Source organism: Ovis canadensis, chromosome 2, assembly GCF_042477335.2.
Source record: "Ovis canadensis isolate MfBH-ARS-UI-01 breed Bighorn chromosome 2, ARS-UI_OviCan_v2, whole genome shotgun sequence".
Classification (NCBI taxonomy): domain Eukaryota; kingdom Metazoa; phylum Chordata; class Mammalia; order Artiodactyla; family Bovidae; genus Ovis; species Ovis canadensis.
The window spans coordinates 144,915,517-144,941,934 of NC_091246.1; the positions used below are offsets into that span (position 1 = coordinate 144,915,517).

General features: G+C 36.3%; 1 protein-coding gene across 1 annotated transcript in view; it reads right to left on the reverse strand.

Moving 5' to 3' along the window:
• Window positions 1–3,504: 3,504 nt before the first annotated feature.
• Window positions 3,505–26,418, reverse strand: part of UBR3 (ubiquitin protein ligase E3 component n-recognin 3) — a 200,412-nt gene continuing 177,498 nt past the window's right edge. The window contains exons 33-39 of the mRNA XM_069577308.1: window positions 20,662–20,786; window positions 12,360–12,467; window positions 12,104–12,229; window positions 9,138–9,317; window positions 6,972–7,181; window positions 6,228–6,367; window positions 3,505–5,920 (exon numbers count right to left, since the gene is read on the reverse strand). Of these exons, the coding sequence (XP_069433409.1) occupies window positions 5,803–5,920; window positions 6,228–6,367; window positions 6,972–7,181; window positions 9,138–9,317; window positions 12,104–12,229; window positions 12,360–12,467; window positions 20,662–20,786 (1,007 nt within the window). The 3' untranslated portion in view covers window positions 3,505–5,802. The remainder of the gene's footprint in view (window positions 5,921–6,227; window positions 6,368–6,971; window positions 7,182–9,137; window positions 9,318–12,103; window positions 12,230–12,359; window positions 12,468–20,661; window positions 20,787–26,418) is intronic.

Below are 26,418 nucleotides of genomic sequence, written 5' to 3' on the forward strand. Positions count from 1 at the left end.
AAGTCACAGAAATCAATAAATATCAAAATACATAAAACAGAAAAAAGGTTTGTGACCACAAATGGATTCCTAGCTGATAACTGACAGGTGAACTACAGGATGGAGAAGCAGGGCAAGGACTGTCAATTCAAACAAGTTACAGCTCAATCAAGGTCACAAACCTCCGTCCATAGTTCATCAGGCACTCTATCAGATCTAGTCCGTTAAATCTATTTCTCACTCCCACTGTATAATCATAAGGGATTTGATTTAGGTCATACCTGAATTTCTAGTGGTTTCCCCCACTTTCTTCAATTTAAGTCTGAATTTGGCAATAAGGAGTTCATGATCTGAGCCATAGTCAACTCCCAGTTGTTTTTGCTGACTGTATAGAGCGTCTCCATTTTTGGCTGCAAAGAATATAATCAATCAGATTTTGGTGTTGACCGTCTGGTAATGTTCATGTGTAGTCTTCTCTTGTGTTGTTGGAAGAGGGTGTTTGCTATAACCAGTGCGTTCTCTTCGCAAAACTCTATTAGCCTTTGCCCTGCTTCTTTCTGTACTCCAAGGCCAAATTTGCCTGTTACTACAGGTGTTTCTTGACTTCCTACTTTTGCATTCCAGTCCCCTATAATGAAAAGGACATCTTTTTTGGGTGTTAGTTCTAAAAGGTCTTGTAGGTATTTATAGAACCATTCAACTTCAGCTTCTTCAGAGTTACTGGTCGGGTCACAGTAATACCGTGATATTGAATGGTTTGCCTTGGAAACGAACAGAAATCGTTCTGGCGCCTTTGAGATTGCATTCAAGTACTGCATTTCAGACTCTTTTGACTATGATGGATACTCCATTTCTTCTAAGGGATTCCAGCCCACAGTAGTAGATATAATGGTCTTCTGAGTTAAATTCACCCATTCCAGTCCATTTTAGTTTGCTGATCCCTAGAATGTTGACGTTCACTCTTGCCATCTCCTGTTTGACCACTTCCAATTTGCCTTGATTCATGGACCTGACATTCCAGGTTCCTATGTAATATTGCTCTTTACAGGATCGGACCTTGCTTCTATCACCAGTCACATCCACAACTGGGTGTTTTTTTTTTTTTTTTTTTTTTTTGCCTTGGCTCCATCCCTTCATTCTTTCTGGAGTTATTTCTCCACTGATCTCCAGTAGCATATTGGGCACCTACCGACCTGGGAAGTTCCTCTTTCAGTATCCTATTTTTTTTGCCTTGTCATACTGTTCATGGGGTTCTCAAGGCAAGAATATTGAAATGGTTTGCCATTCCCTTCTCCAGTGGACCACAAAATAAAAAAAAGCAAAATGGCTCTCTGAGGAAGCCTTACAAACAGCTGTGAAAAGAAGAGAAGCCAAAATCAAAGGAGCAAAGGAAAGATATCAGCAAGGAGAGATAAGAAAGCCTTCCTCAGCGATCAATGCAAAGAAATAGAGGAAAACAATAGAATGGGAAAGATTAGAGATCTCTTCAAGAAAATTAAAGATACCAAGGGAATATTTCATGCAAAGATGGGCTCAATAAAGGACAGAAATGGTACGGACCTAACAGAAGCAGAAGATATTAAGAAGAGGTGGCAAGAATACACAGAAGAACTATACAAAAGAGATCTTCACAACCCAGATAATCACGATGGTGTGATCATTAACTTAGAGCCAGACATCCTGGAATGTGAAGTGGGCCGCAGGAAGCATCACTAAGAACAATGCTAGTTGAGGTGATGGAATTCCAGGTGAACTATTTCAAATCCTAAAAGATGATGCTGTGAAAGTGCTGCACTCAATACGCCAGCAAATTTGGAAAACTCAGCAGTGGCCATAGGACTGTAAAAGGTCAGTTTTCATTCCAATCCCAAAAAAAGGCAATGCCAAAGAATGCTCAAACTATGGCACAATGGCATTCATCTCACACGCTAGTAAAGTAATGCTCAACATTTTCCAAGCCAGGCTTTAGCGATACGTGAACCGTGAACTTCCAGATGTTCAAGCTGGTTTTAGAAAAGGCAGAGGAACCAGAGATCAAATTGGCAGCATCTGCTGGATCATGGGAAAAGCAAGAGTTCCAGAAAAATGTCTATTTCTGCTTTATTGACTATGCCAAAGCCTTTGACTGGGTGGATCAAAATAAACTGTGGAAAATTCTGAAAGAGATGGGAATACCAGACCACCTGACCTGCCTCTTGAGAAACCTGTATGCAGCTCAGGAAGCAACAGTTAGAACTGGACCTGGAACAACAGACTGGTTGAAAATAGGGAAAGGAATATGTCAAGGCTGTATATTGTCACCCTGTTTATTTCACTTATATGCAGAGTCCATCATGAGAAATGCTCGGCTGGATGAAGCACAAGCTGGAATCAAGATTGTCGGGAGAAATATCAATCACCCCAGATATGCAGATGACACCACCCTTATGGAAGAAGGAGAACAACTAAAGAGCCTCTTGATGAAAGTGAAAGAGGAGAGTGAAAAAGCTGGCTGAAAACTCAACATTCAGAAAATGAAGATCATGACATCTGGTCCCATCACTTCATGGCAAATAGACGGGGAAACAGTGGAAACAGTGAGAGTCTTTATTTTGGGGGGCTCCAAAATCACTGCAGATGGTGACTGCAGCTGTGAAATTAAAAGATGCTTACTCCTTGGAAGAAAAGCTATGACCAACTTAGAAACCATATTAAAAATCAGAGATATTACTTTGCCAACAAACGTCCTATGTTTGGATGTGCTATGTATGGATGTGAGAGTTGGATTATAAATAAAGCTGAGTGCCGAAGAATTTGATGAACTGTGGTGTTGGAGAAGGCTCTTGAGAGTCCCTTGGACTGCAAGGAGATCAAACCAGTCCTTCCTAAAGGAAATCAGTCCTGAGTATTCTTTGGAAGGACTGATGTTGAAGCTGAAACGCCAATCCTTTGGCTACTTGATGATAAGAGCTGACTCATTTGAAAAGACCCTGATGCTGGGAAAGATCGAGGGCTGGAGGAGAAGGGGATGACAGACGATGAGATGGTTGGATGGCATCACTGACTCAAGGACTGAGTTTGAGTAAACTCCGGGAGTTAGTGATGGACAGGGCGGCCTGGCATGTTGCCGTCAATGGGGTTGCAAAGAGTCGGACACGACTGAGCGAGTAAACTGAACTAAAGCACTTTAGATCCCTAAAGTCTAGTTGGAAATTATCAGGGAGCAACAGAGACCACAACAGTGTTCTTCAGATCAGCACATCCATTTGCTTCTCCAAAAATCCATTTCCTCTCCTTTCACCCATTTTCTGCTTCTAAAAACACATACTGTACTAGCAAAGGTTTTACATTAGTTATGAGACAAAGAAGGAACAGGAACTAGCTCTGTAAATAAAAGGTTAATGGAAAAGCAAACCCTTTATATTAATTCCACTTTACAGCAACTATTAGTTATGATTGCTTTTATCTTTTCATTTATGCTCACTCACATATATTATTGTCAATATCTTTGAAAAAATAAAAACATGTAAGAATAAGCATGTTAAGGACCTTTCACAAACCAAGTGACAGTAGGTTTTTATTAACATATCTTACAATGTTGATTATTCCTAGTTTTGTAATTTCTGCTTAATTATAAAGATTGATTTAGCTTCTACAGTAATGTACTGTATTTAAATGATCATTCATACAAGATATCACACCAGGACATTTTCTTGAATAATATACACACATCACTCTACCTTGGACCTGTTATTTTTAAAAGTAGGTTTATAAATGGGGCTTATAAAAGTTATGGGGGAAAAATTAAGGTTCTAGTTTAGCAGCATGCATGTATGTAATTCAAGTACAATTTTCAACCAAGTGCTTTTTAAAATTTAACTGGTGACTAATTCACCAATATCAAAATAAACACTATCAAATACCCAAATTTTAATGTTAAGGCTAATATTTTCACTTCACATCCATATGCACAACCATAAAACATTCCATTTTAAACATGTAGTAATCAAAGTCTGAATACATTATACCATGTATATATAGCATCAGAGTTTCAAACTGTAGAATTATCCAAGTTCATGAATCCTGTAACAGTATTTACTAGAGATGTAAATTAGCATTGTGTTCTTCAATCACACTTACAAATGGTCTGGTATCCATAATGACCAATGCAAAATATATGACAGGCTGAACTTATGATACAGTATTTTAAAAAGTAGCAATGTGTTGGAAAGGACAGCTACTTAATTAAACAGAATCACTCTAGTCTTTCAGAAAGTTATCTTAATATTTTGGAAATGTATATAAAAATAGCAAGCTATTTCCATGTGTTTTATTGTAGGTTCATAGGTAATCTTTTGATTTTTTGAACATACTTGAATATTTACTGTTCTATTTTAATGCAAGGCCATCATTTAAAGTCCATTTTTATATCCTGTAATATCATGTCATTCAACAATTTTTAGAACACAGATCTGTGATTTTATTTTACCATTAGATGTTTTTTAGTTTATTTTTACACATAAAAATGTAATTTTATATAACAAGCCATGGAAGTCCAAAGTACCAGGAATTGCTTGATAGTACTATATATATTAAATAATCATCAAATTATTGAATCATTTGGAAGAAAAATTGTGGCAGCAATATATAACATGCTTTTCTGTAATCTTCCTTCTCTAAGTACAGAGTAGGTTTTAGCTCAATCATTTCCATTCTTACTGACTTAAAAATCCTACAAACATAAACTGCTTTTCACAGCAGCTTCAAACAAGAATGCAGGTGTACAGCTCACTCATGAGGACCATCACCACTGAGCCTTTTTTTTTTTTTCCCTTTTAGGAATCCAAGCAGAAATAACAATGATTACACTGCACAAATACAATACAGATGAATCTCTTGAGCTGATAAGGAAAGTTCCAAAACTATGCTCCATTTGTGGGGAAGGTCACAGCTTTTTTCCAATCCAATCATTTAAACAAAAACTTGGTTGGTAATAAAAGGTGGGCATGCACATAATCAAAATCTGCCATGTGTATGTTCTTAAAACTTCTGATTTTATAATAAAATCTATTTGCTATTACCTCAAGTAATTTATCCAAGTGAAATGGCAAATTTTGATTTTTAGGGACTCCCCCAACCACACAAATGCCCCCTAAATGTACTGTATTATATTAACAGCAGCTATCTACTTATTTTACAATTATTTCAATTATTTACCTGGGGAGAATATTTATGAAATTCCTGAGAATGAATTAAGTTTTCAGCAAAGCCTTAAACTTTTAACAGATTCCTCACAATAAGAAAAAATTGTAAAGTTCTACTATTAGACCAACTTTTACTATACAATATTTCACATAAATCATGTTTTACATTTTTTTCTAATTACATACAGCAAAAATCTCAAATCAACACAAGAATGGCAGGGGGAAAGGATGCATTATGTTTAGCAGATGCAAATTAAAACACACAGATAAAAGGAGCAGTAAAACTTTAAATAAATCACATCCACTCTAAATATCAATGAAAAGCAGATATGCACTGTTGGGAGAATCATTTTAAAATGATTTTGTCAACAAGTTGTGCTTCTTGTTAATTGTGGACTTAAACAAAAAAAGGACCACTAAAGAATGGTTTAACTTGTTACTTGTTATGCTCTCCAGATATTAAAAAAAAAAAATTATTATACCATTAATGTGATTACCAAGCACCTAATTTTGGAAAGGCTTTATAATGTATGTTTTCTTTTTTCCCCTCAGCAAAAGCGTTAATCCCCCAAATTAAGTTAAAGCTTATTGTTGATAAATTCTTAATGAAAATGATATAATGCAATGCCAAGGTGGTGAGTCACAGCCCATTGTAATGTGGACCCCATCTTTTATTGATGTGATCAAAAGTATGAGAAATCCACTGTTGTTCAAGAACTTTGTATCTTTCTTTACAAATGTAGAGAGGCTTGCCTCGCCTAGAATGAAAAGAAAAAAAAAAAGCATTAAAATAATATAATACAATGAAGCTTTCACACACGTTTTAAAAAATAGATTCTCTATGGCAAAAATCTCACCTAGGAAATTGGTTTATTTTCTATTTCCTTTACATCATATGGGGAAAATATCTCCCCAAATAGAAACAGCTCTAAATTAATGACCGCCAGAATTTCTTAAATAAAGAATAATTTTTATTATCAACACAATTACAAAGCCGGGAATGGCACATTATTCTTACTGGCCAAAGTTGAATAAACCACAAGGCTATATCTATGAACATCTAACCTAAGATCTCGGTCTTCCTCTCCATGAGCATCCAAATACACAGAACCCCAGAGGCAGAAGCGGTGGCCTCGAATGATGATAATCACTGATGCATTGATCAAAAGGAAAATCCCTGTTCCAGCACCACAGTTCTGAGAATGCTAAAAAATAAAAAAAAATGTAAATGGACTTCACAAGAAAAGAAAATGAATAATGCCTTAATTGTCTTCTAAATAATACAGAAATATTAAAATTTTTAAAAATCAGATTTCATCTAAGTTAAACTTATAATCTCTTTCTTAATCCTTTATCAACAATACATTAGGAAGAATTTGGATAAGGATTACCTAGGAAATCAATTAAGAGCTAACCTAAATCTAATTCAGAGGCCAGTGTCTATAACAGCATATCTAAGGGCTGTTCCACAGCATAACATCTAAACATATGTTTCATTAAAGGGCAGGAGAGGGGAGCAGGGAGAGGAACTGGAGCTGCACTTATGAAAGGTTTGACTCATAAAAAACCGTAAGTGGGTTTTGTTATTGTTGTTGTTGTGTTTTTACCCTTCTACAGGATGTAAAACAACAACAAAATCAAGATCCTTATATGTATCATGTATTTAACTCAAAGAATAGTTAAATTTTAAGTTGGTTTGACCATATTTTTCTATGTAATACACACTACATTGTATGTAATACAAACCACATTTCCATGTGATATGAAATTTGAATTTCCATAAATTTTATACTATTTACTCTTGCTTACCAATACACATTCACAGTAACTTTGTTGCTTGCAGCAAAGTCCTTTCAGGCATACGAAAGTACCACAAACAAGGCAAACGGCAGGGTCTTTAGGAACCTTGGTGCAGACACTACAGGTTTTTCTGTGGTAGTACTGGAAAATGGTGTTATAATTTTCAGGCAACTGTAGAAGGTGCGGTAATTTCCATTTTGACTCTTGGATAAGCAATGCCTAAAACATTATTCAAAAACACTCATTAGTTCTATGTATTTAAGTTACTTATACAAAATATTTGTTTTTTAAAGGCTGTTTTCTTTCTTTTTTTTTAAGAAACCTGTCTCCAAGAATGTGGCTTTTTTTTTTTTTTATTAACACTCTTGCCATTTCCATTTTACAAAAGATTAAAATAGTCCTTCAACAATTACCATTCTCTATTTTAATATATTCTATTTTAATTTAAGTCCCTTTGTGGCACCAGTGGTAAAGAACCCGTCTGCCAATGCAGGAGACATAATAAAGAGATGCAGGTTTGATCCCCGGGTGGAAAGATCCCCTGGAGAAGAGAAGTGAATGGCTACCTACTCCAGTATTCTTGCCTGGAGAATCCCATGGACAGAGGAGCCTAGCGGCCTACCGTCCATGGGTCACAAAGAGTAAGACAAGACTGAACAACTAACACTTTCACGCTTTTTCAATTACTACATGATATAAATTTTAGATTAAGCACCCTAGAATATTTAAATTTCTTATTACTTTAAAAGAAAAATATGAAATATAACTAAGGATGCAAGGAAAATATATGTAGATGTATTTGTTTTTAAATATTCTTGACGCATAATTTTAAACAGTTACACATTTTTCAAAACTAAGTTTTGGACCTTTCTTAGATAAACAAAAGGACACTTGTGGCTCAAATGGTAAAGAATATGCCTGCAATGCAGGAGATCCGAGTGTGATCAAATAATTCATTGGCTTTTTCTTTTGGGGAAGATCATGGTTATAGTTTACATTTCTATTTCAGTACTTTATAATCTGGAGATTCTTTTCTAGAAGATGAAAAATCTTACACCTCAAGCTGTTAAGAGCTTTTGTATCTGTCAGTGCTAGGGCTATAATTCTTTTCAGAAATTTTGTCAGGAAGTATGAAAAAAAATTACAAATCAGTTAAATTTCCCTATAGGATATTTTGTTCATTTTTTTGTAGTTATATAAAAATACTGGAAATAGCATTTATGTTTTTTTCTAAATGCTACTTCCTTAACACTTAAAACAGATAAAATGTAGTATGAATCTATATTTTAAGAAACTGTATAGAGGTTGGCAATTCACCTGGTGATCTTCTCACAGTACTGACAGCACAATACACCTTATCAAATGCAATAACCGAGTAGCCGGCTTGGTGTTCATCAGTAAGTTCACGGATAAAGTGGCCATGGAAGCAAGGGTAAGTACAATATATGTGTTTACAATATGCATTTGTCATACTGAGTGCCCAACTCTTGACTCCAAAGACTGCATATTCTGTGATGAGCTGATTAAATATGAAACCCTTTCAGCAGTGGAAAGAACAGCAATTTGTCCTCACTGACCTTGATACTTACCTAGATTAGGTCGTAAATTGCCCAGCAGCATATACCACATGGTTTCTAGTCAAAGGATTTTATACAGAAAGATGTAAGGCAAGAGGTGGATGTCTATGAATTAATTGATCTTAACTGGTAGTCAATCACCTGAAAAACTCATTGGTCTTTTAAATAATCAACTACTTTGCTGATGAATTTTTAGATGGTACCAACTAGAAGAAAACACCTATAGAATGAGGTATGTGGTCCTACAGAATGAGGTATATGAGCTAAACAAGCACCAGTACATAAGGGTGATTGCTCCCTTATAGATGGAATGCACAGATTTGGGAACCAGGGAGTGCCATCTCTCATAATTAGACATAAGATTTTGGTCCTTAATTTTTTGCCTGATACTCTGGATTCTTCTGTGGTTTTAGTACTGTCATAAGGAAACTGTGTACTATCCTCCATCAAGGGACATCTTAACAGTTCTACTGAATTAAAAACTAAATGTCTTTGACCATTCTAGGTTCCCTAGACCATTAGGAAGTATGAATTAAATATTCTCTTACCTATTAACATATCACCACTATAGCAAGTGAGTATAACTCTTTTTACATACCTTTCCTTGTTCAGCATGTCTTTCAGTAAATGAATTTATCTCAAAACACCACTGAGATATAATATCAAATGCTGGAACTGGCCAATCCAGACAGGAGGCACTGATGAATGGATGTTCTGTTTGGTAGAATGTTGGCAGAAGTCCCAGGCAGCTGGAAAGAACTGAAAATTCTTCTTCTTCCTTTTAGATATAAAACAGAAAATTCTCAAGACATTTCTCATGAGCATTTCCCACTACAGATACTTCGTCATTCTCATCAATTACTTTTGGATAGTATGAAAACTTTCTTAACTGATTCAACTAAATAAAGTAAAGGGAGTAAGAGGAGCCAAGAAAGAAAAAGGAACCAAGCTGTTATAGCCAATATTCCCATAATATTTCTCTTTGAAATTTAACTCCTAAGTACCATAGCATCTGCTTCATTTATACATTTACATATTTTAAAAGTAGCAGTCAGTTATCTGTAGACTATCTGACAGTCTATAGAATCTAGCTACACTAGGGAGGCAAATGTTAACATGGAGCAAAAGGACAGTGACTTTTGGTTAAAAAGACATAGACTGGCAGTGTGGATAAAGAGGAATAGTGAAAACATGGAATTCACAATAGTAGATAGTGCTCTGCAGTCTCTGAAGGGATCTGCAGACATGGTCTCAGGCCCCCTGGTGAGTCATGCTCTTTCACATAGTTATATTCCTCGCCAGTTATATTCCTAGCCCTGGTGCCTTTATTCCTAGGCTTCTTTATCTGAGGCCTCGGGCAGGGGTCACTTTGACACTTCTGCCAAGGCCACCTTATGAAGGGAAAAAGGTGAAACCCTGAAGAAACTTTTCCCCACTCTGACTCAGTACCAGTACTTTCCACTCCAGTCTGGACCCCCACACCCCCTCTCCACCTCAGAGTTCATAACACTGAAAGAGCCTTCTGTTTGAGACTCTCTTAACATCTGTGCTGATCCATTTGACCCTAAACTGGTACACCATTTCATTCTATGAGGTGATGAATGAGGAATCAGCATTTTCCCTGGTTTTAGCCTCTTGCTTATACTATCATGGTAAGTGATTTGAAGGCTCAACTCTTTCACCTGTGGCTTGCAGCTTTAATCAGCCAGTCCAATACCTAGCAACTCAGTTCTCTCTCCCAGCTTACCTGAGCTCCTGACATTTAAGTGTATCCATCTTACTGATCTTTGCAAAGAATCAGATTTTGAACCCATTGATGGTCTACGGCCATATCACCCTGAACGTGCCCCATCTTGTCTGAACTCATTGATCTTCTCTACTGTTTCACTACTATGTCATTGATTTCTGATCTTTTTGTAATTTTTTTTAACTTGCTTTGGATTTAATTTGCTCTATTTCTTTTTTCATGAAGTAAAAATTTAGATAAATGATTTTAGACCTTTCTTCTTTCCAAATGTAAGTATTTGAAGCTGTATCTATCCAAGAAATATTTTAGTGGCATTTCACAATTTTGTTATCCTGTGTTTTCATTTTCACTCAGTTTAAATGTTCTCTCATTTCCATGTGATTTAAACTTTGATACTTAACTTATTTAGAAGTATACTACTTAATTCTCACATATTTGCAGATTTATATATTTCTTTCTGTTATTGATTTTCTAATTTAATTCTGTGTGGTAAGAAAATTGTTCTGTGATTTCAATTCTTTTAAATTTATTGTTACTTGCTTTATGGCTTGGCATATGGTATATTCTAGTTAATGGGCCAGGTGCATTTTTAAAAATATGCATTCTGTTATTACTGTCAGGTGAAGTATCCTGTAGATGTCAGTTATATCAAGTTGAATAATAGTATGGTGCAAGTCTTATTTATCCCAGTTGATTTTCTATTTGTTATTGATTACTAAGAAAGAACACTGAAGCTTGCAGCTCTAATTGTGGACTGTCTATTTCTTCTTTCAATTCTGTCAATTTTTATGTAATTTGAGGTTCTGTTGTTTCATGCATATATCCTTAGAACTGTTCTATCTTCCTGCTGTATTGATTTTAAAAAAATGAATCCAAACTATTTAATGCAATGGTCAATTATTTAAGAGAGAAGGAATAATCAACGGCTTAATTCTACTATACTGCATGCAGGCTTCAAAGACCATAAATATGATAACTGACTTAACTCTCACAGAAAATTCCCTGAAAATGAATGACAAATAATGACAGGGTCATAATCCTATAAACACAGCTTGATTTACTTACCTTCCGGTTTCCTACTTTCTTTTCCACTTTCCTGCCTACTCACTGACCCACAGTTTTATAAAATAGATTAAATCAGTAATCATTCATTCAAATTTTAATTGGCTACAAATTGAATATTTTTAAATTCTAAAATTACATAAATGCCATCAGATCTTTAAACAGCCAGCTTGCTGGTCAACATAATACCCTTTAAAAAGGACATTAAAAGCCAGTGATGATTAGTGATAAATATATCAATATGAATACCATCTTTTGTTCAAGGGATTTATTATCACAGATCTAATCAAAAACTCCTCTAACATAAAATATTAGTAATATTACCATAAAAATGGGTGGATACTAACAAATAAAAAAGTAACAGTAATAGTAAATATTCTAAATATCTACTCCTTTTGAGTTGGAGTAACATATTCTTGTATTGGGGGTTTCCCTGGTGGCTCGACAGTAAAGAATCTGCCTGCAATGCAAGAGACCCGGGTTTGATCCCTGAGTGGGGAAGATCCCCTGGAGAAGGGAATGGTTACCCACTACAGTATTCTTGACTGGAGAATTCCATGGACAGAGGAGCCTGGCAGGCTACAGATCACGGGGTCACAAGCAGTTAGACACGACTGAGTGACCTAACGCTTTCACCTTCATCTTTGTATGGCAGTTCTGGATATTGATATAAGCATAACATTAGATCAGTATATTTTTAAAAATTAGTTAATTGTTTAAAAAAAAGGTTCCCTACTCTCTATCCAAACTTATACCTGGCAGCTAGGTAAATCTTCCCCAAAAAGGTGGTGCTGAAGAAGGCTGGTGATTCTGAGAAACGGTAAGCAGAAGTCCTGTAAGTATTTTTCCATGGATTCAGGAGACCAAGCAACAGGGATAATCTAAAGTTAAAAAAGAAAATCAGAACAATTCATTCTATTAATGTAACAGACATAGCTTAAAAAGTCATGTTCATAATGTCAAGAAAATCTAAATTTTTAAATAACCACTACATCTGGTTTTAGAGCATACCGTTGCACACTCCTGAGTTCCTTCTTCATGGTATAACTTTCCTTTAGACAGTTCACTTATCACAAAGCTCAATAACACTTCATAAGACTTTTCTGCATCACAAGTATTCTGGAAAAATTAAAAAGTAATTTCATTAGTCACTGAAAATTACAAAAACATTTACATTGGAAAGAATACTTTTTAATGAGTATAATCATAACTATATTACTTCTCAAGCATGTAAACTTCACTTTCTCAAAATCTGTGTACAACAGCACACCTCTGGATTCACAACGAAATCAGGTAGGGGAGTAAAGCTATTCCAATACTTCCTTGGAATATAAGTTACATAATATATGTGTAAATGAACATATCTAAGTCATATCTTTTGTCCCAGTAATTCTCACTCCTGGAAATTCTTTACTAAGAAAATAATCTCAGAAGAAAAAAATAACTTTATGCCCATGACAATCACCAAAGCATTATAACAGTGGAAAATTAGAAATGACTAACAAAAGGAAGCAGTTACCTAAATTATGACATATCAGACTATTTTATAGGCAGCAAATATAACAAATTTGAGCCATATAAAAAAGTGTTTATGGTGTGATATGAAAAAAGCTAACAGAAGTTATCGTTATGATATAATTGTTATAATGATACAAATCATATATGCATGAAATATAATATGGACCCCAAATTATTTTCTTTTACAAGTTTTCTCAAATTCCTCGAGTAGAACTTGTTAAAACAATTTAACATAAAAATAAACAGGACCATATGTTTATTAAAAAATTACAGAGAACATTAAATAGTCTACAAATTAAATAAACTTAACGACTATACTTTTTATAAGAGAGAAAAAATAATGGCTATTAATAAATTTAAGTTTATTTCAATAATGCTTTTCACATAAAGAAATGTACTTTTTACATTCACTGAAGTATTAAAAGGTGTTGCAAATTACTGTTAAGTATAAATTACAATAAAAGTAATAACTTGGTTGTGATGTTATTTATTCTGTTCATTAACTACATTTTTAAAATAGTAAAATATAAGAACTGAGCGAGCACTGTGGGATATACGTTTATCCTGAATTTTTAAGGTGCTGATAGGACCACAGAATTTATCATATGATGATACATCCTTTCTCACATGTTACTGTGCTCTCTTCAATCAGACTATAAATTCCAAAATGTCAGAAACTATGCTTTATATCTTCTACATCACCGTTTACATAACAAAAATCTGAGTAATAAACACTTGCTGGCTAACTGATAGGATTTATTTTCGTAGTGGAGTTTTTGACCTTGGAACCTGACTGGATGTCTCTCTTTTTATAATCAATTATTTACATTATCTTTAATTACCCCTCTGCTTTCTGCTATGTTGCAGCCATGTAGTATTATCATGTCTTGATAAACTATAAAAGTCTCTGACGCAGCAACTGCTATCCTGATATCATGTGACCCACTTCACCCTTGCCTAATTAATAAACAGGATTATTGATCACTTGCCAAATATGTGATTTGTAGTTTACATATAATTTGCAAGAATCTATATTACACTGGATATCAAAACAGCAACATATTATGTTTTTAGAATTGATTTAATAAGAGTAGTTCTTGAATAAGCAACTCAAAAGAAAATACTACCACAATTTTGTGTTTTGTTAATCAATGCGACATATTTAATGTTGTGAATATATACAAGACAGCCTAAAAGTCTAATTCAAAACACACTCCTTGGAGCAAAAGATTTATAGAGCCTAAAAACAGAAATGTATTTCAAGTAAAATACTTTCCTACTTAGGGGGAAAATACTCCCCCCGCCAATGATACCCATATTACCGAAGTAAGTTACTGAGTGATAACTAGCTTTTAAATTATTATCAAAATCGTTTTAAGTATTTTTTTCAAACAAGAAATAATGTATCAGATCAGAAAGTCAAATATAACGTAGTAGTCATTGTTTTGTATTGAGAACTCTCTCACAAGAAGAGTATTAGGTAAGAAAATAACTTTATTTCATGCATAAGAAGTCTTAGAAAATCATATTTTACATCAGCAATATCTGAATAAAGCAAAGAGTAGGCTCTTTGGTAAAGCTAAGAAGATAAGCTTTAATAAGTAAAGCTTTAATTTTCTAAGAAGTAAAGCTTAAGAAGAGGATTTCTGAGACCATGGATGAAAGACCTAGGATCATGATCAGAAGAATCCTGTGAGAGAAGTGGCAAATGTATGTGAATTAAATAAAGAAAATAATTTAAGGGTTGAGAGATGCAACAGATGTTTTGCTGGGTAGATGCTTTGTCTAAATTATAGTGCTTCTTAACTTTTGGGGGTGACAGGCCCTTTGAGTATATGCTAGATGCTATGGTCCTAGACCCAAAAGCAAATCAAAGGGAAAGAAACCCAGACTAAGAAATCCTGGTAAAAATACTCTTAACAGAAATTCCACTAACCAAAACAACACAATTTATACTGATTGTAATGATCATTTTTTCCCCAACTAAACCTCATTATCAAAGTAACTCTAAACTCTCTTTGAAAAATACACAGGCGCTATGTATTTACCAGATTAGGTCTGTTTTTCATTGGAATTATCATACCTGATGATAAGGAATTACAAGGATGCAATGAATAAGTGAGATTCAGTGAAGAAAGAAAAGAAGGAAGAGACTAAAAGAGGAAAGAAGAGCTAAAGAAAGAAGGACATCTTTCAAAGGAGGAATGAACCATACAAAATAATAACAGAAATCACAGTGATATCTCACTATTCATAAATATTACTGCTGCTGTAATTGACAGTCCTATAGATATACGGCATTATTGGCTTTTCCTACCATAGATCAGAGCATAAATGCTTAGATCTATGGTAGGAAAAGCCAATAATGTGGCAAACCAACCTACGGAATACTGCAATTTTTTGTTTTCATTCACTAAAGCAATTTATACGACTATAAATTTCTAATTTATGTTCTGATAAGAGCTCCATATTAAATGTTTTATTAAGCATTTTTAAAAACAGCTAACAATGATCAAATTGAGAAAGAAAACTGACAGAACAGTTACCTAAATTACTTCGTGTTCCTTTATCATAGATTTACAATTGTCTAATTTTCTGTCAGTACGTCTCATTTTTGGAGAAGGCAATGGCACCCCACTCCAGTACTCTTGTTTGGAAAATCCCATGGACGGAGGTGCCTGGTAGGCTGCAGTCCATGGGGTCGATAAAAGTCGGACATGACTGAGCGACTTCACTTTCACTTTTCATTTTCATGCAATGGAGAAGGAAACGACAACCCACTCCAGTATTCTTGCCTGGAACATCCCATGGACAGAGGAGCCTGGTGGGCTGCCGTCTATGGGGTCACACAGAGTTGGACATGACTGAAGTGACTTAGCAGCAGCAGCAGGTCTCATTTTAGAGAAAAGTCAGATGAACAGATTTAGAACCAAATTATATCAGAAAATGTTTAAATTTATACTTTTTCATGATTAGAAAACTTACTGAAAAAAATTTAAACAATGGCACAGCATCAGTTCAGTTCAGTTCAGTTCAGTTGCTCAGTCGTGTCTGACTCTTTGTGACCCCATGAATCACAGCATGCCAGGCTTCCCTGTCCATCACCAACTCCTGGAATTCACTCAGACTCGCATTCATCAAGTCAGTGATGCCATCCAGCCATCTTATCCTCTGTCGTCCCCTTTTCCTCCTGCCCCCAATCCCTCCCAGCATCAGAGTCTTTTCCAATGAGTCAACTCTTCACATGAGGTGGCCAAAGTACTGGAGTTTCAGCTTCAGCATCATTCCTTCCAAAGAAATCCCAGGGCTGATCTCCTTCAGAATGGACTGGTTGGATCTCCTTGCAGTCCAAGGGACTCTCAAGAGTCTTCTCCAACACCACAGTTCAAAAGCATCAATTCTTCGGTGCTCAGCCTTCTTCACAGTCCAACTCTCACATCCATACATGACCACAGGAAAAACCATAGCCTTGACTGGACGGACCTTTGCCTTTTCTAAAACCAGCTTGAACATCAGGAAGTTCACGGTTCACGTATTGCTGAAGCCTGGCTTGGAGTATTTTGAGCATTACTTTACTAGCATGTGAGATGAGTCCAAATGTGAAGTAGTTTGAGCATTCTTTGGCATTGCCTTCATAGAAACCTGTTATATCTGATTTGAATATAAATAATCCAAAATATCAGATTAGAGTACATTTACGGAAACAAAAATATTTAGAAGAAAGAAAGAACTTCAGGAGGCAAAATTATCCAAGAATCAGCTAGAAGAAAGAAGGGAAAACCGCTGAAGGACAAGACAGAAACTCATTTTTGTTATTTAGGAATTTTAAAAAGACTTGTAGAAACAGAGGGGCCTTTATATATCATATGTTATAAACGTCTCATTTACCTATGAGAAGGTTGAGGTTCTCATAGTTTTATGTCTTGAACATAAAAGTAGTATCTCTTTTCAGTGGCAGAAGCTTAGCCTAGTACTCAGGTTCAATGTCCAACAACCAGTATTTCTAAATTAAGATATAACAAACTTTGTGATGACACCACAGTAAATTTCTGGATATATCATCATGATTTGGGAAGACTAATGATAAAAGCGAAGGTTATATTGAATATATTTCATGTATCTATAACTGGTTTTCTCTTCTTTAATACAAGTAGATATGATTTTAACAGAAACTTTTCAATGTGATTTAAAACTTCTCTAAAAGTCTATAAATCAACTAAAAATACTTTTTTTAAAAAAGAGTCTACAGAACAAAGAAAAGTTTCCATTTTCACTACACTTATTATTTTTTCCTTCCAACTTTCCCAAATAAACAAGGAAGTAGGTCGCAAGAGTGAGACACAACTTAGCGACTGAGCATGCGTTCTTCTTATTTCACCTGTGTCTAAGTCACACTACTCACTCAGTTTTTTGGTTCAACAGTACACATCTCATTTGTCTTCAAGCCATTGAAAATACTTACATTTAACTAAACTTGCACAATTTTTCTAGATTGTTCAGGTAATTCTTAAACATGGGGAAAAAGTAGTTTTTAAAAAGGTATAACTCCAGGGGAGGGATCCCAAAGAAAGGCAATACCAAAGAATGCTCAAACTACTGCACAACTGCATTCATCTCACACACTAGTAAACTAATGCTCAAAATTCCTCAAGCCAGGCTGGAACAGTATGTGAACCATGAACTTCCAGATATTCAAGCTGGATTTAGAAAAGGCAAAGGAGCCAGAGATCAAATTGCCAACATCCGTTGGATAACGAAAAAGCAAGAGAGTTCCAGAAAAACATCTACTTCTGCTTTATTGACTATGCCAAAGCCTTTGATTGTGTGGATCACAGCAAACTGTGGAAATTCTGAAAGAGATGGGAATACCAGATCACCTGACCTTCCTCCTGAGAAATCTGTATGCAGGTCAGGAAGCAATGGTTAGAAGTGGACATAGAACAACAGACTGGTTCTAAATCAGGAAAGGAGTACATCAAGGCTGTATATTGTCACCCTGCTTATTTAACTTATATGCAGAGTACATCATGATAAATGCCAGGGTGGATGTAGCACAAGCTAGAATCAAGATTGCCAAGAGAAATATCAATAACCTCAGATATGCAGATGATACCACTCTTATGGCAGAAGACAAAGAAGGACTAAAGAGCCTCTTGATGAAAGTGAAAGAGGAGAGTGAAAAAGTTGGCTTAAAGCTCAATATTCAGAAAACAAAGATCATGGCATCCAGTCCCATCACTTCATCGCAAATAGATAGGGAAACAGTGAGAAACTTTATTTTGGGGGGCTCCAAAATCACTGCAAATGGTGACGGCAGCCATGAAATTAAAAGACGCTTGCTCCTTGGAAGAAAAGCTATGACCAACCTAGACAGCATATTAAAAAGCAGAGACATCACTTTGCCAACAAAGGTCCATCTAGTCAAAGCTATGGTTTTTCCAGTGGTCATGTATGGATGTGAGAGTTGGACTGTGAAGAAAGCTGAGAACTGAAGAATTGATGCGTTTGAACTATGGTATTGGAGAAGACGCTTGAGAGTCCCTTGGACTGCAAGGAGATCCAACCAGTCCATTCTGAAGGAGATCAGCCCTGGGATTTCTTTGGAGGGAATGATGCTAAAGCTGAAACACCAGTACTTTGGCCACCTGATGGGAAGAGTTGACTCATTGGAAAAGACTCTGATGCTGGGAGGGATTGGGGAGTTCTTAAATTTATTATTTGGAATTCATCCATAGAAACCATATGTGTATGTACATGTATTTAAGCACACTATCTGCACACTACAGATATGAGTTCCTACTATAATTACTCATCACATAAAACAGCCCAGAGAGTTGGACTTATCCTCAGTTTACAGATAATAAAACTAGGATAATTTGCCCAAGGACACATGGCCAGTACAGAGCTTGAATTCAAATCTAGGACTTCCTTAGTCCTACTGGACGGTGTTGCCTGTTTATTGAAATCACAGTTAACTTCAGTTCAGTCGCTCAGTCATGTCCGACTCTTTGCGACCCCATGAATCGCAGCATACCAGGCCCCCCTGTCCATCACCAGCTCCCGGAGTTCACCCAAACTCATGTGCATCGAGTTGGTGATGCCATCCAGCCATCTCATCCTTTGTCATCCCCTTCTCCTCCTGCCCTCAATCCTTCCCAGCATCAGGGTCTTTTCCAATGAGTCAGCTATTTGCATGAGGTGGCCATAGTATTGGAGTTTCAGCCTCAGCATCAGTCCTTCCAGTGAACACCCAGGACTGATCTCCTTTAGGATGGACAGGTTGGATCTCCTTGCAGTCCAAGGGACTCGCAAGAGTCTTCTCCAGCACCACAGTTCAAAAGCATCAATTCTTCGGTGCTCAGCTTTCTTCATAGTCCAACTCTCACATCCATACATGACCACTGGAAAAACCATAGCCTTGACTAGGCTGGAAGAAGCAGAAGCTGTAATCAAGATTGTTGGGAGAAATAACAATAACCTCAGATATGCAGATGACACCACCCTTATGGCAGAAAGTGAAGGAGAACTAAAAAGCCTCTTGATGAAAGTGAAAGAGAGTGAAAAAGTTGGCTTAAAACTCAACATTCAGAAAACTAAAATCATAGCATCTGGTCCCATCACTTCATGGCAAATAGATGGGGAAACAGTGGAAACAGTAAGAGACTTTATTTTGGGGGGCTCCAAAATGATTGCAGATGGTGACTGCAGCCTTCAAATTAAAAGACGCCTGCTCCTTGGAACTAAAGTTATGACCAACCTAGGCAGCATACTAAAAAGCAGAGACATTACTTTGCCAACAAAGGTCCATCTAGTCAAAGCTATGGTTTTTCTAGTAGTCATGTATGGATGTGAGAGTTGGACTATAAATAAAGCTGAGCACCAAAGAATTGATGCTTTTGAACTGTGGTGTTGGAGAAGACTCTTGAGAGTCCTCAGACTGCAAGGAGATCCAACCAGTACATTCTGAAGGAAATCAGTCCTAAATATTCATTGGAAGGACTGATGCTGAAGCTGAAACTGAAACTCCAATCCTTTGGCTACCTGATGCAAAGAACTGACTCATTGGAGAAGACCCAGACGCTGGGAAAGATTGATGGCGGGAGGAGAAGGGGATGTCAGAGGATGAAATGGTTGGATGGCATCACCGACTCAATGGACATGAGTTTGAGTAAACTCTGGGAGTTGGCAATGGACAGGGAGGCCTGGCGTGCTACAATCCGTGGGGTTGCAAAGAGTGGGACATGACTGAGCAACTAGACTCTACTGAACTCCAGAGGATCTTCCAGACCCAGGGATAGAACTTGCATCCCCTGCGTCTCCTGCATTGCAGGTGGACTCTTTACCCTCTGAGCCAGAGGGGAAGCCCCAAGAAAGGGAAGGATTTTTGAATCTAGAAGTAGTGAGTCAAAAGTGATTTTTGGATTGTGGCTGGGAATGAGGCAAGGAGAAGAAAAGATGACAGGTAAATAAAACAATTAGGCCTACATACATTTTATTACTTGCCAACTGTGATGATGTAAGTTTTATAACTTCTGTAAGTTTAAGGCTGGCATCAACAGCAAAACAAAACTGTCCAGATACAAAAAGGGAAAGGCCAAGGTTTATAGATAGATAAAAAAGACCTCATTGTGCAAGGAAAACATTTTTAACTGTTTTAGCCTGACGGTGCTCCATTTCCAATTAAAATACTGTTAACAATTAACTTTGCTTTCCAAACACCTGCTCATTCATTCATGCCACCAATTTAAATGAGTTCACCAAACTACTAAATGATAAATTCAGACAAGACACTAACCTTTTTGAGGGCTCCTGTGTGTTTCCAGGCTGACCTATCTTCCTCATTGCATTTAACTGAAAGTGCCACAAGACCTTGTGTATACAGTAGGGTAAAAAGCACCTTCACAATGCAGGTGAAGTGGTCTATGAGAGAAGAGAAGATCATTATTTCTTTGACATCTAGACATCTTATACTCAAGATAACCTCACAAATACATGCCTTTCCTTGCATGTGTAACTGGCTGTTGTTCAACAATAAAATGTGGTATTATATTTGTGACCCAATAGACCTGAAATTATGGAATCAAATTCCCTTTATTCATCTACATAATATACAAAGAAGAGGCTTTTAGCACAGTGGGAAGTGTGTTCTGTTTCAACCTCAGAATAATGCTGTAATCTTGGCAAATCTCCTTACTGCACATCGTGTGCTTAATAACCAGGTCTGGGAGTCTGAGTGTCTAAAACCAACAATTTCCCTGCTTCCAATTTCTTATGAAGAATAGTACAATACAGAACTTCTAAAGTAAAAAAGAAAAGAAAAAAAAACCCAATATTTTAAGCACTCTGAATTTTAAAACAATGAAAACTGTTATAATGCAAAAATAGTGGTAACAATATGTAAAATGCCTGGCACACATTAGGTACTTAAAAAAATGGTAGCTTAACCATCATAATGAACATTTATATAAACCTAATAACATACAAAATTTCTTCAAATGTCTCCTTTCAATCTTCGTAACAGTCTCAGCTGGACAACTGAGCTTCAAAAGATGTGCTTGTGATAACAAAGCTAATAATCACTCACATCTGAACTTGAATACATACAGACCCTTCAGTTATTCCTATTATGCTACTCCTCTAGTAAATGGCTACTACCACTTAACCAGTTGTTAAATTAAGAAACTTGTAGACATCCTTGATACTTCCCTATGTCTTTCTCCCCACAGTAAAACAATCATCAAATCCCATCAATTCTTTCTAAATATCTTTCAAATGAGTCCCAACACCGTGGACCATGCGTCCATCATTTCTTGCCCAGACCTATTAATTTCAGCCTAAATAGTTGTGTCAGGGGTTCCTAAGACCACCTCAAGACTTGACGATTCACTAGGAAGACTCACAAGATACAGCAGAGTGTCTTATGAGTTATTACAGCAAAAAATACAAAGGAAAAGAAAAAGGCACATTGGGTGATGTTCAGGGGAAACTTTCAAGAGTCCTCTCCCTGCAGAGTCACACAGGATGTGTCCATCAATGTGCTGTGACAGTATGTCTGAAATATAAACCAGCGAATTCATTAAGAGGCTCTGCCCAAGATTTTTTCTGGGAGACGATCACACAGAGGTACCCACGGCCTGGCACATACCTCCCAGGAAGAAAACAAGTACGTTCATCATAAACTACACTCTCTGTACAGTTTGGGCGTAGAGAACCAGTTTTATCAGTGGGATGATGGAAACCCTCCTGAAATCAAAGATCCCAGATACCAGTCAAGGGCTGACCTTGGAGGCAGGTCTTCCAAAGGATAGCAGTCAGGCCTTCTCTTTTATGAACTCTTTTCTGCACAGTAGTTTATCTGCATGACCTGCCCCCTGTAATTTTTTGTTTGTTTATTATAGCAAGACGGATCTTTTAAAAAGAAGTATTCAGCATCCTTCCACTGGGTCTCTGTACAAATGAAAACATTCCCTCTTTGGAGCCCAGCTAACTCTTCAGTTAGTCAGATGACACCTTAAAATCTTGCCCTAAGGAAGAATCTTGCCTGATTTTAAATTTGTGTGTGTTTCTGTGTATGTGTGCAGTGTGCCTGCACACATATGCATACATACACACACATGCTGTCTCTTACCAATATTGATGGGTTGGGGTGGGAACTGGATATAAGCTGAGCCCATCAGAGTACCTATTTGGGATTTTTAAACTAGAGGTAAAGGGAAGGTGTAAAGATGTGAGTCTGGAAATACCAGTCTATGGCAAAGACTGTCTAAGGCCAAAGTGAATGAAGCAGAGCCACAGAGTTGGAAGGATAGATCCAAGATGGCAAGAACTCTGCCAGCATCTGAAGCCCTTGTTCTGATCATCCTTAGGATTCTAATTTCTATAGTATGGTTGAAAAGTGAAAGTGAAGTCACTCAATCGTGTCTGACTCTTTGCGGCCCTGTGGACTGTAGCCCACCAGGCTCCACTGTCCATGGGATTCTCCAGGCAAGAATGCTGGAGTGGGTTGCCATTTCCTTCTCCAGGGGATTTTCCCGACCCAGGAATCGAACCCAGGTCTCCCGCATTGCAGGTAGATGCTTTAACTACCTGCAATGTATGTAAGGAAGCAGCAGCAGTATGTAAGGAAGTTGGTAGTATGGTTATGTGAGTCCATTCGTGCCCTCTTTGTGCTTATAAGCTAGCTCTAAATGGATTTCTAAACACCCCAATACCTAGGTAGCTAACACATGCCAGGTTACAGACAATAAGGACTTCAGGTCTGGACAGTCAGAGACAGATGGCCATATGTATGTTCAGTGTGTGATGTGACCAATAGGAAGAGAACTGTCAACTGCCCAGTGTAACTAGACTGTAAGAAGTGATCCATCAGAGATGAAGCTAGAAATGTAACCTGTATGCTGAAGATTGGTTGTAAACTGAAGGCTACCTGTCTGAATGCAACCTGCAGAGATGTTTATCTTGCTTTGTTTTTAGTTACTGACATTTAAACTTGGACACTTCTTGTAAAAGTCCAAATTTCCACTTATAGGAAGATCTGACAGTATTGGGCCCACATTCTTACATGCCAACGATTATCTGGTGCTGAATAGTAACTGCCCTCTTTGGCCAAGCCTACTTGCCACAGTGCCCAATCCCCAATTGTATCAAACCAAAGACATCGTTGTTAACAATGGATTTCGGCTATGAAGCCTAAATTGTTTAGGTTTAAATTCTGACTCTTCTGATCTTAGGCAAGTTAGTTAAACACTCTGCTTTTTCATCTGTTAAAGTAGGTGGATAATAACACCTACTTTAAAGGGGTTAAGTGAAATGATGATTCAGCTTAAAATAGTGGATTGGCAATGGCAATAAGTAAATATCTGTTATTATTATTACTATCTATGTTACTTGTTTCATATCTGTAAGTTTTTGATTTACAGAACTTAGACTGGGCAATGAAAAGTAATTTTAAGCAGTACAATGATAATATTAGATTTGAATTTTAAAATACTCACTGCTGCTTCTTAGGAGAAAGGCACTAAAAGAAGACTAGAGGCAAGAATACCTATTAGCAGATAGCAAAAGCACTCTAGCACATGTCAAATTAGAGGCCCTGATGAAAAGAATGGGCTGAGGAAAAGAATGGGCTGAATTAGAGAAATACTTAAATGACAAAAATTATAGAATTTGGTAGAGCTTTTGAGGTAGAAAATGATAGTCTCTCATTCTACAAAGGGTAAATATCAACAGTAGTAGTACTGACTAAAATAGAAAATGGAGGAAGAGAGCAAGCATGGATGGGAAGAGGATGAATTAATGTTATATATGTTGAGTTTGAGGAATATGTAACATTATGTGTACAAGTGTATAAGTCTGCAGCTCACTGGGGAGCTGCAGACTGGCAGGAGATATTTGGAATCATCAAAAAATAGGAAAGAATGGTATCATCAAAATTTTAAAAATTCATAATGATTAAATGTTTTAATAGAAAGATAAAAATAACAGAATTTGTCTACTAAGCACAAACAAAATGATTTTAACCAGGAAGTCAAGTATACTGCCTAGAAACACTACTCATATATAGTTTCTTCTCATTATAAACTACAGAAATTAATTTTAAATTTAAAAGAAATGATGTACTTAAAGAAACAACAGCCATTTTCAGCATAATTTTAGCTTTTTGTTACAGCAAAGTATCATTTTTTAAGTTATTTTGTCTACCTTGATTATCATCATATCTAAAATATTTAAACTGGCAGTTTAAAGTTACAGATTAAACTTAAATTATCAGGTTCACTCATTTATTTAAGAAATATTTATTTACTGAATACTTGCCATGTGTGAAATCAACATCTTTTAGAGATTCAGGAAAAAAAAAAAGGAATCGCCCATTTGAGGTATATATTAAGTCAACAGGTTATTATCTTCCAAAGTTAAAACAGAGAGCAAAGCCCTTCAAACATAATAACCAAAATTTAAAATGGAGGAAAAAAGAACTGGACATCTATTCTCAATGTCTTTTTTTTTTAGAAAAACAAAAATCCACTATCAAACCACCTGACGGTAAACAAACGAAGATTGATATTAATTTAAAATGTGTTAGAAGCAAACAGAGTTTAAACAACGGTACATATTTTAAGTTTTATAGTGTTACTGCATGACAGGAAAAAGGGAAGGGGGTTGGGGAGACAAGGCACTTTCAAGGGTTCAATAATTAAAGTTGACCCTACTGATCACATTGAGATAAGTTTGGTAAGGTAGAAATGTAAGCCTGAAGCTCTTTAAAAAGTGAATTTTTCCTTAGAATCACAAATGAAAATGAATTCTTTACTTATATTGGTGTGAGACTTGAACTACTAAGTAGCTGCCACATCTATCTCATCACACTATTTCAGAAGATGAAGTCATCATTTTGTTATCAGCATGCAATTCATCACTGTTAAAAAAAAAATGGAAACATACAAGTATATTTTTTTTCTTTTGGCTACACCATGGTGTCCTAGTGTCCCACCAAGGAATCAAACCCATGCCTCCTGTAGTGGAAGCACGAGTTTCCTAACCATGGTCTCGCCAGGGAAGGCAATAAAGCAACTTTTTAAATAGACATCACATGTAAATCTTTATCCATATTTCTGATTTTTTTCATCAAGATAAAGATCCTGAAACAGTAATATAGTTCAAAGAATACTGACATTAAGCTGAAATGACAGCTTGACTCTGGAATGATACAAAGAAAATATGAGTACATCAGATTTTCTTCAGTGGGTAAGGCAAAAATACACAAGAAATTTTTAAAAATCTGACAACTAAATATTTAATGAGTATGCATTCTATCCAACGATATTTGCGCTGTGTTTTGCAAAAGTAATCCAGGGAATCTATATCCTCCTGGAAAGGTACAGTTATTCAACTAACACCCATTTATCTACTGGCTTGCCTACAAGTACCAGGCTTAGGGTAGGTGATAAACAAAAAGACAAAGAGGACTGCGATGTTTGCAAAAGTTTCTTTCCATGAACTGTTTTAGAGTTAAGGTGATACCAAATGCTCCAAGCTTCTTTAAGGACAAGGTAGAGTATATATAAAACAATAAAACACAAATGTGAAAAACCACAGAAGTAATAAACACGACGTAATGAAGACAGTATCAGACACTTATTCTCCTCCTAAAATAATCATGAATATTTTTGGTAAAGAAAACTATACTCTTCCACAAAGCATTTTGCACATATCCATGAAAATATCAAATCTTCTTAGTCTCCCATTTTATGATCTGAGTTACTAATGTGCTCTGATCCTCTTCAAAATGTCTAGTCTGCAACAAAAAACAATTTGTGATGTGGTTTTCCATGTGATAAGCTTCAGCCTATTTTCCCTCTGACGAGTAATGAACACAAACAGCTTAATAAGACTCTCCTTGCCTTAATCAACACAGAACTGGGAAAAGATCCCACATCCATCTAACAATGAATAAGGCAGTTAATGCTGCTCCCTTGGGTATACTTCAGGGCAACTGAGGTTTAGGTTTAATAAACTGCCAACGTTACTAAAGAACATTATACAGAAGTGATCA